General features: G+C 34.6%; 1 protein-coding gene across 1 annotated transcript; it reads left to right on the top strand.

Annotated features, from left to right (window-relative positions):
* The first annotated feature begins 4,280 nt into the window (after positions 1-4,280).
* LOC109792232 (auxin efflux carrier component 4) lies at positions 4,281-10,213 on the top strand. The gene is made up of 6 exons (XM_020351624.3): positions 4,281-5,659; positions 6,272-6,521; positions 6,686-6,771; positions 8,191-8,348; positions 9,366-9,442; positions 9,580-10,213. The coding sequence occupies exons 1-6, from the start codon at positions 4,393-4,395 to the stop codon at positions 9,644-9,646; spliced, it is 1,905 nt and encodes a 634-aa protein (XP_020207213.2). The 5' UTR covers positions 4,281-4,392; the 3' UTR covers positions 9,647-10,213.
* The last annotated feature ends 8,855 nt before the right edge of the window (positions 10,214-19,068 follow it).

Below are 19,068 nucleotides of genomic sequence, written 5' to 3'. Positions count from 1 at the left end.
ACTTATGATCTCTCCCCAACGGAGAATCTCAATAGTCATGGGTCTCTTTCACTTATGTCAAGGGGTATTGGTGAGCCTAAAATGAATGGTTATGAGGATGCATGATGTCTTATTGGTAATGATGCACATGCTCCTCACTTTTATTATATTTTCACACATGGTCTTTCCTCTCATGTCATGACATTTTCATGCATGGGGGTTATTCTTAGACCTTATCACGAGGTTTATTATTAATGCACAAACAATGTCACATAGACCTATACACAAACAATTCACTCATCCACGAACAGTCACGAGCGAATCACGAGGTAGGGGTATCCTGCAGAAAAGTGCATATTCAAGGAGGTTCTAACTGTTCTCACCGGTCCAAGGCCCCCAAGGTGCCCCCATTATAGGGACCCAATTCCTCTCGTCGTAAGTCGATGGAAAGCTCCAACGCACTGTCGGACTCGAGTTCATGGTTTTCACCTTGAGTGATGTTTTCCGACAACGGTCTACGGGCACCTATAGACCCATTCGACAACCGGCCGTACTAACATCCACTCCCTATGATCTCACTATGTGGGGGAGCAGATCAGGTATGAGGCTTTGGGATAACAAGGAGTCTTTTGGATAGCTGCTTTGAGAAGTGGCTAGGTTTAGAGCTTGACCAGCACCTAGGGTGTCTTATTTTGATGTTTTCATGACATTGTAATTATATTATCTTTTTGGATTACTGTATAACTTTACTAAGGATGATGACTCTGCTATAGAAGATTATATTATATATTTTGGAAACAATTTATATGTTATTATATAATTACACTCTAGCGTAGCTGGCTTTTGCTCTATTTTCTTTATTTTATATTATTTTATTTTGGTTGGTTATTGATGTGACGGCCTAGGGTGGGTCGTTACATGTTAAGCTACATCTAGGTACATAATGAGAATGTGCAACCTAGGTGCCCTTCCACTTGGGCCAATGCTCACCTAAACCCACTATGGCCTCCAATCTACTATATTCTTCCTGTGACTTGGAGGACCAAGACAATTATGATGGGGTGGACATTGTTACACCTCCAAACACTAGGCCTATAAGAAAGACCCAAAAGCCCCTCAAATTCCAAGATTATGTATGAAGCCCAATAGTAATTTTTAAATGTTTCCTTCTTTTCCTAAATTCTCAGCTAGCCCAATTTATATTGTAACCTAGCTCTAGGGTTACGAGTATTTAAGAAAAGAGATGTATGAGATAGCCATGAATGAAAATTTTCTCAGTTTTATATTTCTTCATTTTGTACTGAGTATGTTGCTTTCCCTCAACTGAAACATTTTGTACTGAGTTGTGTGGAAGAAAAATTTGTATTGTTGCTAAGATATGACTAAGATGCACGGAGAGTCAGAAGATTAGGGTAAGGGTTTTTCGATACGTTTTCTTTTGGCATTGAATCTTCCTAGATAGTGGATGATACATATTATTTTCTTAATTTTATAATTTGTTTTCTAATAATATTGTGTCGATATGTGAAGCAGAAAAATGAAGTAGACAATTTCATCTCTAATTTTTGAAGTTGGGTCAGCATGAAGTAGAAAAAAAATATATGACCTATGTGGTATGCATCAAGTATAAAAAAAAAATGACCTATGAGGTATAATATTTTCTTTTTGTAATTGCACAAAAATGGTGATTTGATGAATATTATGCTTAATAGATTTTGTTCTTCCGTGTTTAAATTTCTGAGTTTTCAAATTTCAATCAGGAAAGACTAATTTTTCTTTTCTTCTTTTATTGTTTTAATGGAAGAAAGGTGTGTTGAATCCAAAAACAATCACCGATACAAGAGGAAATGGTACAAAGGGTGTATTTTGTGCAGTTGGGTCACTAATATTGGTTTTTGGAACTTTTATACACAAAGTTTTAGTGATTAAGTGTTATTATGATTAAAATGCTCTGTTGAACTGCTTTTTTTTTAATCAATAATCATGTGTTATTTATCAATCTTTCTTTCCTTTCCATTTTTAGTAATTAAGGAGTTAAAACCAGTACATCCTAAATCTTACATATTTTCTGCTACATTTTCTCCTTTTGTGAATCTCTCCCAGATATTGGATGATACATGTTATTTTCTCTATAGGGAAATATGTAAATTTCTTCTCTCTCCTAATATGGTTTTTGACTGTGATACATTGACCATTAATTTTTTTAACTCTTTAAGATAAAGGGGTTCTTTACTGCAGGTTGTAAAACAGTTATGTTATTCATTATATAATATATGCTGCAGGTTGACTACTTACGCATTTTATTTGGTAAGTATAAGATCTTCTTTGGTGTCCTAGGAAAGAAATTTTATGAGTAGTGTTCCATAGCAACAAATATGATTATTATAGAATGTATTGTACTTTCATATATGAAGTGAAGACCTGGAGCTTTTTGCCTTTCTATATGTTTTACTTTGTTGATAAGTTGGTAGACAACACTATTTAGTATTCTTGATAAGTTTATCACATTTCAATCTTTCGAATGAGTTAAATATTGGAATTTGCAGAGAGTTTTAATGCTGGAAGTAGAACTATAATTGTTGTTGTAAGAATTTATTTATTTGTTGTTGTAATTTAGAAAAGTACTTCTGTATTGCACCTATTGATTATTTCATTTGAGCTTAAAGTTACTTTGTCATTAGAATTTTTTGAGACTCCATAAGTGGTATGGATAGCACCAAAGTTAATGCAACATATGATTATAATAAAATTGTACTTTTAAAATTAATTGTAATTCAAATATATTTGTTTTTACTTTCGCTTTTTTTTTTACTTAAATTGAATGTTATTTTATTTAGCATAAAAAATATTTAAACAAATATAACAAATGGGGATGAATATTTTTCATGAAATAATGAAGAGAAATTTATACGTGATAATGTAGGACAAACAATTTAGCGTAAATCACCTTAAATTTCGAATTGATTGAAAATACTATGCTTTATATAATTTATTACTTTTTAATTATTGTTATAATAATTTTAATACAATTTATTTATTTCTTACTATCTTCTAACGTGACTAACTTGACCGAAACTAAAATTAAATGAAATATTTTGATTTAATTTTAACATGACTTACATAACAAAAATAAAATTAAAATTATGTAATCGTTATTATAAGTCCATGCAAAATTAGTGTTTAGAATTAAGTTTTAGACAAATCATTACTCTTTTATTATATTATTTTCTCATATAAATAAATTATTCAGTATTTTATTTTACAAGAAAAAATTAATTTATTTGTTATGTATATGTCGATTTATTAAAAAATAAATTATATATAAAATATAATAAGTAGAATAGACACATTTTTATATATATAAAAGCAAGTAAGAAATTTTCTACTTAATTCACGGGAAGAAAAAAATTGTTTGAAATCTCATTAAATCTAAATTATTATTGTAAAATTATACTTTTAAATAATTGTAATAACTGTAGTTCAATTGTATTTCCTTTTGCTTTATTTTTATTTAATGTTTCACTTTTTCAAAATAAAAAAATGAAAAAAATGTAACAATTGGAGATTAATATATTTTAATGAATAATGAAGAGAAATTTATACTTGACATATAGGACAAACAATTTAGCCTAAATCAAATTAATTTTTTTAACTAATTAGAAAACTTATACTTTAGTATTTCAGTTAATCACCTATATATACACTGCTAGTGTAAAGTTTTTTTACATTGACAACCAATTATATATCTTAATTGTGCCATGTCACTGTTAAAAGTAAATGTATTTATAATGACATGACACAATTAAGAGATATAATTGGTTGTTAGCGTAAATTTTTTTTATATTAACAGTGTATAAATGATTAACTTTTAGTATGCACTTTTTATTTATTTATTATTATTGTTATAATAATTCAAAACAATTTGTTTTCTTTCTTGCTAACTTGACTAATTAAATCAATATTTTTGTTCTCTTGAGCAACTAATTTACATTTGATTAAATGTCAAAAAGTACAATTAAATTAAAATTTAATTGAATTATTTACATCATATTTAAATTGAATATAAATCATTATTTTACATACATTATATACAAAGAATTGAGCTACTTTTTTATTATATGATGAATAAATTTAATTGATTTAGGTGCATTGCACGAGTGTAAAATGTAGTATATAGATATTAAAGATTTATGGTAATTTATAGAAATTTGTAAAGTTGAAATGAGAGTACGCATACCCATGTTGAATAAGAGCGATGTGGCCCCTCCCTCCGTGGCGAAAATAGTCATGCATATTGCATACACATTACTTTTGGTATTCTGGCATGCCCTATTCCCTATATGCAATATATATATACTCTCTGCTACCAAAGCAAGGCCTTTCTAGTTCTACTCGCACTCTCTGACAGCCAAAATGATAAGCTGGAAAGACCTCTACACGGTCCTAACCGCAGTGGTCCCTCTGTACGTGGCCATGATCCTCGCCTACGGTTCCGTCCGCTGGTGGAAGATATTCTCGCCGGACCAGTGCTCCGGCATAAACCGCTTCGTGGCCATCTTCGCCGTGCCCCTCCTCTCCTTCCACTTCATCTCCACCAACAACCCCTACGCCATGAACTTCCGCTTCATCGCGGCGGACACGCTCCAGAAGATCATCATGCTCCTCGCCCTCGCCCTCTGGACCACCCTCACCAGAGCCGCCTCCCTCGAGTGGCTCATCACCGTCTTCTCCCTCTCCACGCTCCCCAACACGCTCGTCATGGGCATCCCCTTGCTCATCGCCATGTACGGAGACTACTCCGGCGCCCTCATGGTCCAGGTCGTCGTGCTCCAGTGCATCATCTGGTACACGCTCCTCCTCTTCCTCTTCGAGTACCGCGCCGCCAGGATCCTCATCACCGAACAGTTCCCCGAAACCGCCGCCTCCATCGTCTCCTTCAAGGTCGACTCCGACGTCGTCTCGCTCGACGGCCGGGACTTTCTCGAAACCGACGCCCAACTCGGCCACGACGGCAAGCTCCACGTCACCGTTAGGAAGTCCAACGCCTCGCGGAGGTCCTTCATGATGACCACCCCGAGGCCCTCTAACCTCACCGGGGCCGAGATTTACAGCCTCAGCTCCTCCCGTAACCCCACGCCACGTGCCTCCAACTTCAACCACAACGATTTCTTCTCCATGATGGGGTACCAGCCCCCGCCACCGCCACCGCCCCAGGCCCAGGCCCAGCCCCAGGCCCAGCCCCAGGCCCAGCCCCAGGCGCAGACGCGTCACTCCAACTTCACCGCCAATGATTTGTTTCCCTCCCGCGGGCCCACTCCCAGGCCCAGCAACTTCGAAGAGCCGCCAATGCCTCAGCCCGTGCCCGTCGCTTCCCCCAGGTTCGGGTTTTACCCAACCCAGACCGTGCCCGCTACGTACCCGCCGCCCAACCCGGAGTTCTCCTCCGCTCCTAAGACCCTCAAGAATCCGCAGGCTCCCACCAAGGGGCCCAACGACGCCAAGGAGCTACACATGTTTGTGTGGAGCTCCAGCGCCTCGCCGGTGTCGGAAAACGCCGGACTCAACGTCTTTGGTAGCACCGACCTCGGAAGCTCCGAACAACCCGAGCAGGGTGCCAAAGAGATTAGGATGTTGGTAGCTGATAATGCACACACACAAAATGGGGAAATCAACAACAAAGGTACCGATTAAACTTTTTTTTTTCTTTCCTTTTTGGGGTTTAAGTATGTTTTCTCTTACACTAATACCAGCCGCAACATCATAATTGTTACTATAATTGCAATCAAGTTAACTACATTCTGTAATAAATTTTACTAATTAACATCTTCTAATTAACCGGGTTGACTTTAATTGTATTTTTTTCGGAGAAGAAGAGTTGTGGGTAGAAACACTAAGATTTAGATTTAATTTCTATTGGGATAATTTTTCTATTTTTACATGTATAAATAAATTTTTTTTAGGAGTTATTTTAATAGAATATGTTTTGGGTTTCTGAATTTTCAAACAAAATCATATTGGTTCCTGCATTTTGAAAATGATATTTTTATAAAAAAAATTACGATCCTTTTTTTAAAAAAAAATATAAAATAAAATACTTGAACTAATATCATTATTTTAAAAAATAATATTAAGACTAAAATTAAATAAAAGTATAGGATCTAATAAAACGCAATTTATTTTATTTTTTGTTTATAAAGTGGTCATAATGACAAGATTTGAGGTAAATTTTAGTTTATATGATGAGGAAAATGGTTTGGTGTTTTGATTGTGTAATGATTGGGTTAAATTGAAGGTGGTTTGGAGGCAGGAGTTGGTGGGGAAGAGTTAAAGTTTCCGGTGAATGGGGCTGATGAGGAAGTGGAGGAAGAGAAAGAGAGAGAGGGGTCGACGGCGGAGCTGCAGAGAAAATCGGGCGGAAAACACATGCCTCCGGCGAGTGTGATGACTCGTCTGATACTGATCATGGTGTGGAGGAAGCTTATCCGCAATCCGAACACGTACTCGAGCCTAATTGGTGTAGTATGGTCCCTCATTGCCTTCAGGTAGGTAAATCAAAGTCAACCAACGTTCGAAAATATTTTGACTACAATAACGGCAAAATCAGCCATGGCTACTTTCTCTCTCTTTTGGCCATTACTATTAGAGTAACGTAATTATTAGTGGCTATTGACACATGGTGTTGTTCATGGTTTATGATGACGTACAGGTGGCACGTGCATATGCCCAAAATAATAGAGAAATCAATTTCCATACTGTCTGATGCTGGTCTTGGAATGGCTATGTTCAGCTTAGGTGAGTGGTCGCAAATCCATTCTCCCAATTCATATTCTCCCGCAATAATTTCATTATTTTATCCACTAAAATATTGCTGCATTTTAAAATAAATATCAAATGCTTCCTCATTGGCATAGACAAACATTGTTTATTGGCTCCAGTTTTTAATAGATGTGGATTTGTTTGTACCAAGAAAAATAAAATGCATGCATGTGTCCATTTATTTATTTATTTCTGACCCAAATTAGAGAAACAGAATAAAAGTAATAAAAGTAAATAGTGTACATTGGAATAGCAAGTTTAATTTCAAATTGTTGTATGTGATACGTTGGTTGTATTCTATGATAATTTTCAAAATCATACTTGATAGTAGTATATTTTTTTTGGCTAGTTAATGATGTAAAAAATTTACATCGAGAATGCATAGAAATTAAATCTGAATATTAATGCAGTTCATGTTATTACTCCTTCTAAATTGTATTAATAATATACTTAAATATTTTTTTTTTAATTTTTGTAAAATAAATGAGTTCTGATTTTATTTTTTGTAATTTTATTTTTAATTTTTCTTCCTCTAAAAGTTAAATTCGTTTCTTGTTCTTTTAATTTTTTTTTTGATACTTGTAAATTAATTTTTGTTCAATTTTTATGCATCCAAAATTTGAAATCACTAATTCTAATCTCTAGTGTTTATTTTAAAATAAATAAATAATATTTAACTTATATCCTAGAAATATTTTAGAAGTATAATATGTTATTATGATATAATATATTAGACACTATTAGGTGCCATCTAAAATGGTCACATGTTATTCTATTCAACATATAGGCAATTAACAAGTGTGGAATAATAGTAAAAATAAAAAATAATAGTTTTCATATTTATATGAGTAAAAACAATGTTTTTTTATAAAGACTAAAAGCTAAACTTGCTCATTACATGAAGTAAACAAATATTTAGTATAAAATAATAGAAAAAATTGCAGTAAATTAAATTTTGCAATCCAACATAATTGAGTAATGGGTGTGCCGCATGAATCAATGAAAAGCATGGACTTGGGGTAAAGAAAGTAGTAAACAATTGATAGCCGTCCATGCTGGTGATGTTTGTTACCAAGTAATAAACCAAAATGATCTTGTTCACTTGTTGAGCATAATGTCCCCGACACGTGGGGCCAGGGTCATAAACTAGGTCACTTTGCGGAGGACAAGGGTTCGGGTGAGGGGTACCATTTTGGATAATTAGGCAATGGTGGTTGAATTAGACGAATCAACAGGTACTAAAATACTTTTCTTTTTATTTTTTTTTATTATTTTTTTGTTTCGGGGTTTCTTTCCAAAGAATTATGCTGTTGGAATATAAACATGGATGCCCATTGTTTTGTGTCTTTCTTAATGCTCTTAAGTGAAAGATTGGGTTTGATTTTTGTTTTATAGGTCTGTTTATGGCACTTCAGCCCAAGATAATTGCATGTGGGAACTCTGTGGCTACGTTTGCCATGGCTATTAGATTCCTCACTGGCCCTGCCGTCATGGCTGCAGCTTCCATCGTGGTTGGCCTCCGTGGCACCCTCCTACACGTAGCCATTGTTCAGGTTATTAACTTCAACTTCTTCTCATGCATTTTCTTTTTTCTTTTTCTCAATAAAATAGGTGAATAGTGAAACGAATAGAATTGTGGTACATCATGCTTTTAAATGACAGTTATATGGTCACAAATGCGGTTGCTATTAATATATAAAATTGTAGTAGTTTTACTCATCATTTCCATTTTATTTGTCATTTTATAATTTTTATATCTCTCAATTTGATTGTTGTTTTAAAATATCAATGTAATATTAATTTTTTTTTCTATCATACACTTAACCATTTTTAATATATTTTTAATTAATTTGTTTTTTCTTTTTCAATATTTATTTATTGGTGAGAATTTAAAAGACTTAAGGATATATTAAAAAATACATAAAAAAATTATAAAAGGAGTCATAATAATTATGTATTCATATTCTTAAGTGTTATGGCAAAATTATAAACGTTAAATAAAATGAGACTAGAGGAATATTAATTACAGTGCAATTATTAAAATTGTGAGACTTTTGCACAGAACATTTATGTAATTTTTCAAGCTTTTTTTTTTCCAATTAAAATTAGATTTTTATCTAGATACCCATATATAATAAAAGAATTAAATACCAGTACAAGTTATTGAAGTGAAAATTTAAAATCTAATAAAACTAATACTAGAAACACATAAGAATTTGTATGTGAGTTTCTGTAAAAGAAAAAAAAAAACTGTATGTGGGTTTTATTTAAAATTGCAATATCGTCAGATTTGTTGACCCCAGTTTATTTAAAACCATAATAAGAATGTGTATCTTTGGTTTCTTAACTAATCATAAACATTAAATCCTCGTTAATCAACTAAACATTTAGGAATAGTGACAATGACAGTCAAAACACATCAAAATAATTTTCCAATAATGGATGGTCTAGTTTTTCACTTTGTTTTTGTTGGTGCCTAATGTTTTTATTATCTTTAATGGCAAGATTAGTTAACAACAAATAAGAAAAGACAGGTTGTTAACTTTTGAAAACTTTTGTGGTTGCAATAGGCTGCACTTCCTCAAGGGATTGTTCCATTTGTGTTTGCTAAGGAGTACAATGTCCATCCAGCCATTCTTAGTACAGCGTAAGCAGTCAAACTTGTTTATTTTCTTCAATGCATTCTTGTTGCCATAAAGAAACAGATTGACCCGTTTCAAAAAATTAAAGAAAGAAAGAAGAAATTCACCCCTTTTTTTTTTCCCCTAACATATTGAATTGCAGGGTCATATTTGGGATGTTGATAGCCCTTCCGATTACTCTGGTTTACTACATACTCCTTGGTTTGTAAAATTCCTATACCAAAGTAACCAATATTCCAGGGAAAATTAAGCACATGATTTCACCTTTGATGCAATTTGGAAGTTAGTAAGCATGAGTGGAGACCACAGTGGAGTACCCTATTGGACAAAAAATATCACTAACTAGTAATTTCACAACAGAGGATGCCATTCCAAGTTTCCAAAATTTTGGGGACTTATGAAGATTTGACCGATTGGGAGTCCTCCTAAAATTCGAACACCTCCTTGTTAAAAGTCCAAGATGATGTAATTTTCAAGGACCTCAAAGAGGAAGGCATAACAGAGGAATGCGCCAAGTCAATGATATCTAGAAATGGTTCCCTCTCTGTCAGATTTTGTAAATTTTATAGAAAATCCGGTTTGGTCATCATGTTAAAGCACAGTTTAGTAATTGAGGGAGGAAACAAAGTGAATGAGACGAGGAAGCCTTTCCTTTTAACGTTTTATTGCTTTTTACATTATTATTATTATTATTGTTATTATCATCATCAATCAACGAGGTTGAGACATTATGTGACTATTTATTTTTCATAAAAAAAAAAAAAATTTGAAGGTAATTGTGCGAGTAATGAAAAATTTTCATTTGAAATAAAAATGTAACTTACAATTACTTGAAGTGGTTAAAAGCATAAATGTGAAAACAAAAAACTTAGGTATAAATAAATTGATTTTTATTAGGAAGTTGTAAAGGATTAAATGGAGACCAAAAATAATTAAGAGAGAAATATTTTCTTCATCTGATGTTCTTGTTGTTATTATAAAAGAGACACTTCGCATCTATGTATTTTGTTTATTTTAAAAAAGATAAGTGTTCTTACTAGAATTTGTAAATGCTACGTGTAGAAAGATTGATGCTCTTTGTACTTTGATGATGACAACAAGATGGACACCTACAAAGACACTCTAATGTTCTAATTAAAGGGAAATTTAAGTCAAGAGTCGAATTAGGGTTAGAATGATATTTGGTGTTCCATATATAGGTTATTGATCTTATCTTTAGGTTTGAAAATAATGTTGTATGATATCTTATAGATATGTTCTGGTGATTGTGTGGAGATATTGTTCTTGATAACTTGATCTTTAATGGGATCTGTAATTTTTGGAGATATGGCGTGGAAATTTCCCCTTAACCGTTGGAGATATAACTGCCTATGTTGTTTTCAGATTTAGCATGGTCGAGCTGATGAAGTTGCTCAGCCTGCCCAAGCTCACCATGAGCTTAGCTCGACTTAACCGAGATGGGAGATACATAACATTCCCATGTTTTGAGCTCTATGAGGAGTGAAAGAACTAGTAGTGAGCTCAATTTAACTTTTTGTTGAGCGGGTGATGGGGTTGTTGGTGTATGGCATACGCTTTGATGGTTTCTCGTGTGCTTTAATGAGTAATTAATGTTCTTTTGAGTCAGAAGATCTGAGTCATTTATGGAGGAGTAAGTTTGAATGTACGTCGTTGATTTTTAGAGGGTAAGTGGTGGTTATCTTTCTTTTCATTAAGAGGATGTTGTCTTGCTGACTGTGCATTTCACACCATTTCTTCACGGTTTCGTCTTGTTTAAGGAATCCATTATTTTCATTCATGCGTTATGTTTGAGACTTGCAAGATTTTAGGTACTTTTCTTCTTCTTTTTCTTCAATTTTATTTTGTGTGATGGGAAAAGGCACTCATTGATGCCTAGAGAGGTTATTCTAATTGGAGGAGATCCTCCTCGCCCTCCATTTGTGGTGTCGTTGATGGGGAGTGATTCTTTTGACACTACTATGAAGTTTCCCAATAAGGGTGCTTTATTGCCATTTATGAATGTATTATTGGCAAAATTAGCCAAGGGGCAACAATTGGTGGCATGGCTAGGTGGACCTTGGTGACCAGGCCTATAGTGGCTAGGACTGAGGAGGTCATGGAATTTAAGTCAAGGTATTCAAGCAATGATGATGGGTAAGGACCTTTAGGCAAAAAATGATGGAAACCACTTGGAGTAACCAAATTGATGTGGTTTCTCCTTGAAATTCCTTCATGGATCTTTTACTTCTTGACACTCCTCAAGCTTCTTCAAGGTCTCTAATGGAGGAAGAGACATCTGGTTTCTTCAAGTGGTGCCACTTCAAGGTAGAAGATAAACCACTTCAACTCTCACAACACTATTAGGAAGAGGATAAGAGAATTGAAAGCAAATCAAAGAGAGAATTTAGACTTTTGAGAGAGAAAATTCTAAGTAGAATACTCAACCAAATCTCATATAACATCCAAAAGTTCCTACAAAATGGACAAAACTACAATATATAGATTTTAGTTGGCTTATGGTGCAAGCTAAACTAACCATGGTTAAGTATAACCATGGTTAGCTATCTTGTACTTAATCTAACTAACTCAAGTTAAATATCTACAAGTTTAGTTAGTTGTCTATAAGCTTATGGAACAAGCTAAACTAATCATAAATTTAAGAATAATCTAGGTTAGCTTAAGTTAACTCCAACTACCTAACCTAATCATTACAACTACTAGACTAATGATTACTTTTAACAAGTTTGTTGATATGTCACTATCAAAGCCATGTGATTTAATTTGTAGCTTAGATGGTAAACTTGGCATGGTTTGAATGTCCAAACCACTTGCATGCGCAAGTGGATGTCCAAACCTATGGGCAATAAAAGAAAATTGAGTCATCCAAGCGCAAATAAGTCTAACAAGACATTACTAGTTACACCTCCCCTATTCTACTAATTACACCCTTAAGTAATATAAGGACAAAATTACCTACATTACTGACCCAAAATACAAGGCCAAAAATATCCTAATATAATCACTACTAAAATGAGTTTACAAATTGTATAACAACAATAGGAGTCATTTAAGGTAGGATAGGCCTCCAAAGGTAGGGTACCCTACAAAATAAAGGTAAATGCCCTACAACTCTTCAAACCAACTTTATAATCCTTCACCTTTCTTGGTCTTACCTCTTCCAAAGGAATCCTTGGGAAGTAAGTTTCCATCAAAGAGGGTTATAAGTGGGTGAAATGTGAAGTATACTTGTGTGATAGTCATTTGGTAGTGGCTTTGATGGATAGTTGCCTATACTTAATGCCTTCACAGGCACACTTGTTAGCCGCTTGATTTTGCACATTGGGCGATTGCATGAATTTGGGTGAGGAGATGCATTCTCACATATTTATGTACATATATTCTTGTCGGTCCTTTCTTTGTGGTATTGAACTTTGATGTAGTTTTTCTTTGTGTAGGCTTGCTAGGGAGAAACATGTGACTTAAGACTAAATTCAAAGTTGATAGTAGCGGCCAAAGGCTAGCCAGGGTTGAGACCAATAGTTGTAGTTGGAGCAACCAAAGAGGAGGTAGTGTCTTCATTAGTGCGCAAGAGGAAAAATCCTACCCTCTCAAGGACCATTGTTAGCCTCACCTATCAATCATATAAAAGAAAACCAGCTTGGAAGGGACAAGTAGAGTTGTGGGAGTTGCTACATTAAGATCTATGTTGCCACTTTCTAAGAGGTTGAGGACGGAGAGCTTGGCTCAAGGGTAGGAGGTGGAGAGGAAGGGGAAGTATGTTTGTAATGTTGTTACTTAGCAAAATGAAGAAATTAAGATGTTGCGGGCTTAGCTAGAAACTAACCATGCTAAGAAGGCCATATTAGCTATAGCGTGCACTCGCCTTGACAACAAGAAGAGAAAACTAATGGGTGAGAAGCAAGCTTGGTTAGGGGTGAGACAATCTTTAGAAAAGGAAAGTGGATGCCTTTATGACTAAGGTTTCTAAACTCATAACTAAGAGGGATGCACTTTTTGCAAGATCATGACAAGCTTGCTGATAAAGTGGATCTTTTGTCCTTGGAGCAAGGCTTGCTCCTAGTGGAAAGGAAGGACTTTCAAGTGAACTTGATGGCGATAGAGAAGGTTGTGTGTGTAGAGCATGCCAAGGTTTCCAAAAAGGCTATTCATCAATTGGCTTTCTTTGCTTTAGACTTTCTTGTGGTAAACTAAATGTTAATTCTGACATTATTGTTATGGAGCTTGTGAGTAAAGTTTATATCCTCGATGAGGATAAAGAAGAGGTTGAGGACACGACCGATAAAAAGGAAAAATCATTAGGTGTATAAGGTGGTTGAAGTTGTTAAGGGGTTGATTGCAATGAATAATGATGCTCTTATTTATTGTGATTAGGATACTAAAGGTTTTAGCTATTGTTGAGGAAGGTGTTGTTGTTACCAATCTTACTCTCAAACAAGTAGAAGGTGGTGGTGACGATGTTGCTAAGGATATCGAGGGAGCTTATTGGCAAATAGTAGACGAGTCTATTGTCTAAGGATGTTATTTTATGTTTGTTTGTGTCTAAATATTGTTGAATGTGTTGACTTTGATTTATGTTTGAAAAAGTACTTTAATCTTTGTTTTATGATAGTGTGTTTGTGTAATATTTTTTGTTATGAGATCTTTTTTTGACGACCATTTGGTTTTTGTTTGACAAGCTTGTGTAGCTTATACATTTATGGTTGTTAAGACATGAAAGCTCAGAAGCTTAACATTGTGTGGGTGAGAGATTGGAAGCTTGGAAACACCTAGGTCCGAGAGCTCGGGAGCTCAAAATCATGCACAAACTTGAAAGTTTGAAGTTGTAAAGGTGTGAGAGCTTGAAAGCTCAAGATCATGAAGGCCCGAGAGCTGACGAGCTCAACATCACACATGAACTTGGAAGTTTGTGGTTGTAAAGATGAAAAAGCTCGGAAGCTTAGGATCACAAAGGTGCGAGAGCTCAAGAGCTCAACATTGCACACATACCCAAAAATTCACAGTTCTAAAGGTGATAGAGCTTGGAAGCTCAAGATCACGAAGGCACAAGAGCTCAGGAGGTCTACATCTTTCACGAACTTAGAAGTTTGTATCGAAGCTTAGAATCATGAACAAACTCGGAAGTTCTTAGTCATTAAGGCGTGAGAGTTGGGAAACTCAAAATTATCCATGAAGTTAGAAGTTCGTAGTCATTAAGGCATGAGAGATTCAAAGTTTGTGGTCATTAAAGCATGAAAGCTTAGAAGCTTAGAATCGTGCACAAACTCGAAAGTTTGTAGTCAAGTTGTGATGTTGCATTGTGTGGTGTGACACCCTGTACCCCACATCCCATAATACATAAATAATAGATTAAACTAAATAATATGATCTTCATAAATAAACTAAATGTGTTCAGGTAGAAAATATCACATTTTTAACTTAACAAAATAAAATAATAAATGAAATTGTAAGGAAATAAAACTAATGTTTTCTAAATTAATTTAATAGAACAATATCCTAATTTAGTCCTAGCTACGCCCTGATGTCACATGTTCTATCAGGCAAAACCCAACACTGATGTCTAAGCCTCATCACCAATATCTTCAACTTTATGTTGATGGTTACCTACATAACAACCAAGGAAAAAAACAAGCAAAGAGAATGAGAAACATTTCACTCTAACTCATAATGCAAGAATGCAAATCAGATAGCCAAATGCAAATAAGGAATACAAGATATAGCATACACAAAAAAATATTATAACCACAATCATTTAGTTATAGCATAATAAACAATAATAGTTACATTATAATGAATTGTGCAATGGACACGAACTACATGATATCATGTATGTGGAATTAATAAAACATCACATATCACACTTGTGCATTGTTGCTAGCAATACACATAGAGTAGTCTAGGAGTACATGCTGAGTCACACCCTTTACGCACTCTCACTAGAAGGACATATTACCAGGGTTTGTCAAGATGGTTAAGTTGTGTAAGATACATCCCATGCTCATGAGGGAAGAACTAAGACTTTCAAATGGAGTTATCCCCAAGGTTGATTCCCAAGTTTTTACACAAAGGACCTTTCCTAGCGGTGTATTCTATATTGAACCCTTTAAAAAAAATCTCTAATGAACATGATAGAGGTCAAATAGACTCAATGCAATAACATACACATGATCTCACTTCACATATCACATATTCCTCATATCACCTCATATATCTCATGTGCATTTTCAAATACATTTACTAATCATTATTAAAAATTTAGTATCAAGATCACAAGGATAAAACAACCATCTAATAGTCGTTGAGCGAGCTGAGCACCCTAGAGCCTTTCATTGAGAAAATAACATATAGTTGAGCTACCAACATCTAGCTAAGCGACCAACATCTAGTTGAGTGAGTTGGGGTTTCTCACTGAGCAACCAACATCTAGCTAAGCAAGTTAAGCCCCCTAAGGCTTATCGTTGAGAGACCAATATCTAGTTGAGTGAGTTGAGCTCCCTAAAACTTTTTGCTGAGCGACCTTGCATGTCTCGTTGAGCGAGAACACAACCTTCCTTTTTGGAAATCACATATCTTTAATGAAAACAAGTTACCTACATCCAATTTCACACATAAATATATACAATCAATAAAATTACTCTATAACATGCAATTAATATTTCAAATCACTCAATTTACACATATCAATCAATAGTTTCACAAATTATCATAACAAGTTTCCTTAGGGTTTTTCATAGGAACCCATAAAAATCTTAGATCATACAATTACAACCTAAAACATATAATTGATCATACATTCTAACAATTCATGCTATTAATTATGAGTAAGAAGAATAGAGAGCAAACATAGAAGCATTAGGGAAAATTCCTCATACATATGCATACATCATGTATAGGATTAAGGGTCAATCTCACTACCCAACATACAAACCTACACCCAGAGTGAGATTTCTCACTCCCCCATTACCTTTTTGAATAGAAAAAATGGATAACTGACTCCGGGATGGTTTCCTTCTTGCTCCTAATCTTTGAGCCTAAAGCGTAAAAAGTAAAGCATGTACATAAAATAGGAAAATGCATAAAAACTAATAGAAACTCTTCTTTTAAAAATTTAACCTTTTCTTAACCTTGCTATAGTTAACCTACTAATTACCTTCCCCATTAATTAATTAAAATAAAACTTTTAATAAAACACCTTATATTATATTCTAAAACATATCAAATAATTAAAATAAATATAAAATAACTATTATTAATTAAAATAAAAATACCAAAATTATTAATTAAATACTTATATTATATTTTATGAAAAATATATGGTGTTACATGTGGGTGATGTGTGGATAGTCTTATGTTGTTGCAATATCGAAAATAAAAGGAAGAATTCCATTCATGTGTTAGTTGAAATTCTTACAAGCCCTTGAGGTGCTTCGTGAAAATCTTTTTAGCCAAAACCCTTTCTTTTTCTTTTTTTTATGGGAAAAAAGACTAAGGTAGGGAAATAGTACACAACCTGGCTACATGATTGTAATTAAAGTATTACCTTAGGTGAGAGGTATTCCACGTTTTGGGGATCAACTTGCCTCCTAGTTCTTCAAGTCGGTATGGTCCATTGTTCAAGCTTTCAGTGATGTGAAAGGGTCCTTCATAGGTGGGGGTGAGTTTGCCTACTTGTTTATCTTGTCATGCTTCTTGGGTGGCTTTCCAAACAAGGTTGCTTGGCTGGAAAGATCTAGGCTTAAGCTTGGAGTTATAGCGATAAACAACTCACTATTTGCATGCCAATGCGTTTATCCTTACCTCCTCCTTGGCTTCATCAATTAGGTCAAGCTTTATCCTCATGTTCTTAGTGTTTGCCTTTGGCTGGAAGTGAGATTAGCTATATGAAGGCTTACCAAGTTCAACTGATCTTATGGCATTTGCCATAAATGTTAGGTGAAAGGGAGTTTACTTGGTGGTGGACTGTAGGGGTACAATGGTACACCTAAATGATGTTGGGGAACTCTTCTAGGCATGGTCCCTTAAAGGTCTGAGACATTTCTTGATTTCATTTAGATGACCTTATTGACTACTTTAACTTGTCCATTAGCTTGTGGGTGCTCAACTATTGATACTTGGTGCATGATGCCAAGCCCTTTAAGGAAGTTCTCAAACTTATCCTTGATTAACTTTCTACTAGTAACTATGGCATTTGTAAGGTCGTACATGCATATGATATTCTTCCAACTAAACTTATGAATGTTGTTTACTATTATTGTCACCAAGGGCTTGATCTCAATCCACTTGGTGAAGTAGTTGATGGTGACAAGGAGGAACTTCACATGTCCTTCGACAATCAAGAATGGTCTTAGGATGTTTATGCCCAATATCACAAAGGGCCAAGAGGAGTCAATGTTATGCAGCTCTTCTGCAAGTTTCTATGTTAAGGTGTTGAACTATTGGCAATCTTGTCACCTCTTGTTGAAGGATGAGTAATCTACTTTGATTGTGGGCCAGTAGTTGTCTACTCATAGTAGTAGTATGACTGTCTTTCTCAAGGTGATCTTTAGGCTCACAACATAGCATCTTCTTGTTATGTTCTAGTCTACTTGAATTGTGACTATCCTTCCTAAGGAACATAACTCATGTCCATCTAGTATAATTGTTCACAATGACCAACCCATAACTTTTACCACTAATAGGCATTGTCTTGGTTGGACCAAACAAATCAACTTGTAAGAATTTTAATGGCCTTAAAATGGAAATAATGTTCTTTGATTCAAGAGAAGTTTTTACTTTTTCCTTTTTTGGCATGCTTTATAAATATAATTGTTGGTAGGCAAGAATGTAAGTCCTCTTATGAGGTTGCGCTTCTTAAGCTTTGAGATCAATCTCAAGCTAGCATGTTTAAACTTCTTATGTCACATCCAATATTTTCAAAAGAAATTAGACATCTTATATTTTGATTTGTCAGTTCGACCATCTTAATCTTATAAAGATTAATTTGTCTATTTGTAGTGAATATATGGGTTCTATCACTTTTTTTCTTCATATATTTATCTTTATTGAAGGATAGATTGTATCCACTATAACATAGTTGATTTATGCTAATTAGATTGTTTTTAAGTCCTTTAACATATGCAAAATGTTATTAATGGAGAGGAAAGAGTAAATATCGATCTTACCTACATCTATGTTTTTGCCTTTCTAATTTCGTCCCAATCTGATATATGTTCACAAATTTTGGGCCTTAAGCTTTAGAAATTGGAACATACATCTTTATGTTGTTTTAAAAGTGAGTTGTTAGTTTTTCATTGTCTAGGTGCCATGACTAGATGATGGAAACTTAAATTGGAACCAGATTGGAGTTGATTCCTCTTTAAGCTTCTCCCTGGACCTTTGGCTCCTTGGTTCTCTTTAAGCTTCTCCAAAGCCTCCAATGGTGGATGAAGCTTCAGAATTCACCATCAATGGTGAGGAACACTCTCAACTGGCGCCACTCCTTGGAGGAAGATTAACCACTTCAAATCTCACCACACTCTTGTACGAAGAGGATAAGAGAAATGGATTGAAATCAAAGAGGTTGAGACTTTTGGAAGAGAGAAAATTCAGAGGAAAATTTGGAATTCTCTCATAT

This window comes from Cajanus cajan, chromosome 11 (assembly GCF_000230855.2).
Source record: "Cajanus cajan strain Asha chromosome 11, NIPB_CcT2T_4, whole genome shotgun sequence".
NCBI classification, from domain to species: Eukaryota; Viridiplantae; Streptophyta; class Magnoliopsida; order Fabales; family Fabaceae; genus Cajanus; species Cajanus cajan.
This window is presented reverse-complemented; position numbering and strand designations above follow the sequence as displayed.

Bases quoted from the DNA above. Each gene is read 5' to 3' on its own strand.
- LOC109792232 (XM_020351624.3), top strand. From the start codon at position 4,393: ATGATAAGCTGGAAAGACCTCTACACGGTCCTAACCGCAGTGGTCCCT. The intron at 5,660-6,271 runs GTACCGATTAAA...GTTAAATTGAAG, and splicing joins TGGGGAAATCAACAACAAAG to GTGGTTTGGAGGCAGGAGTT. The intron at 8,349-9,365 runs GTTATTAACTTC...TGGTTGCAATAG, and splicing joins TACACGTAGCCATTGTTCAG to GCTGCACTTCCTCAAGGGAT.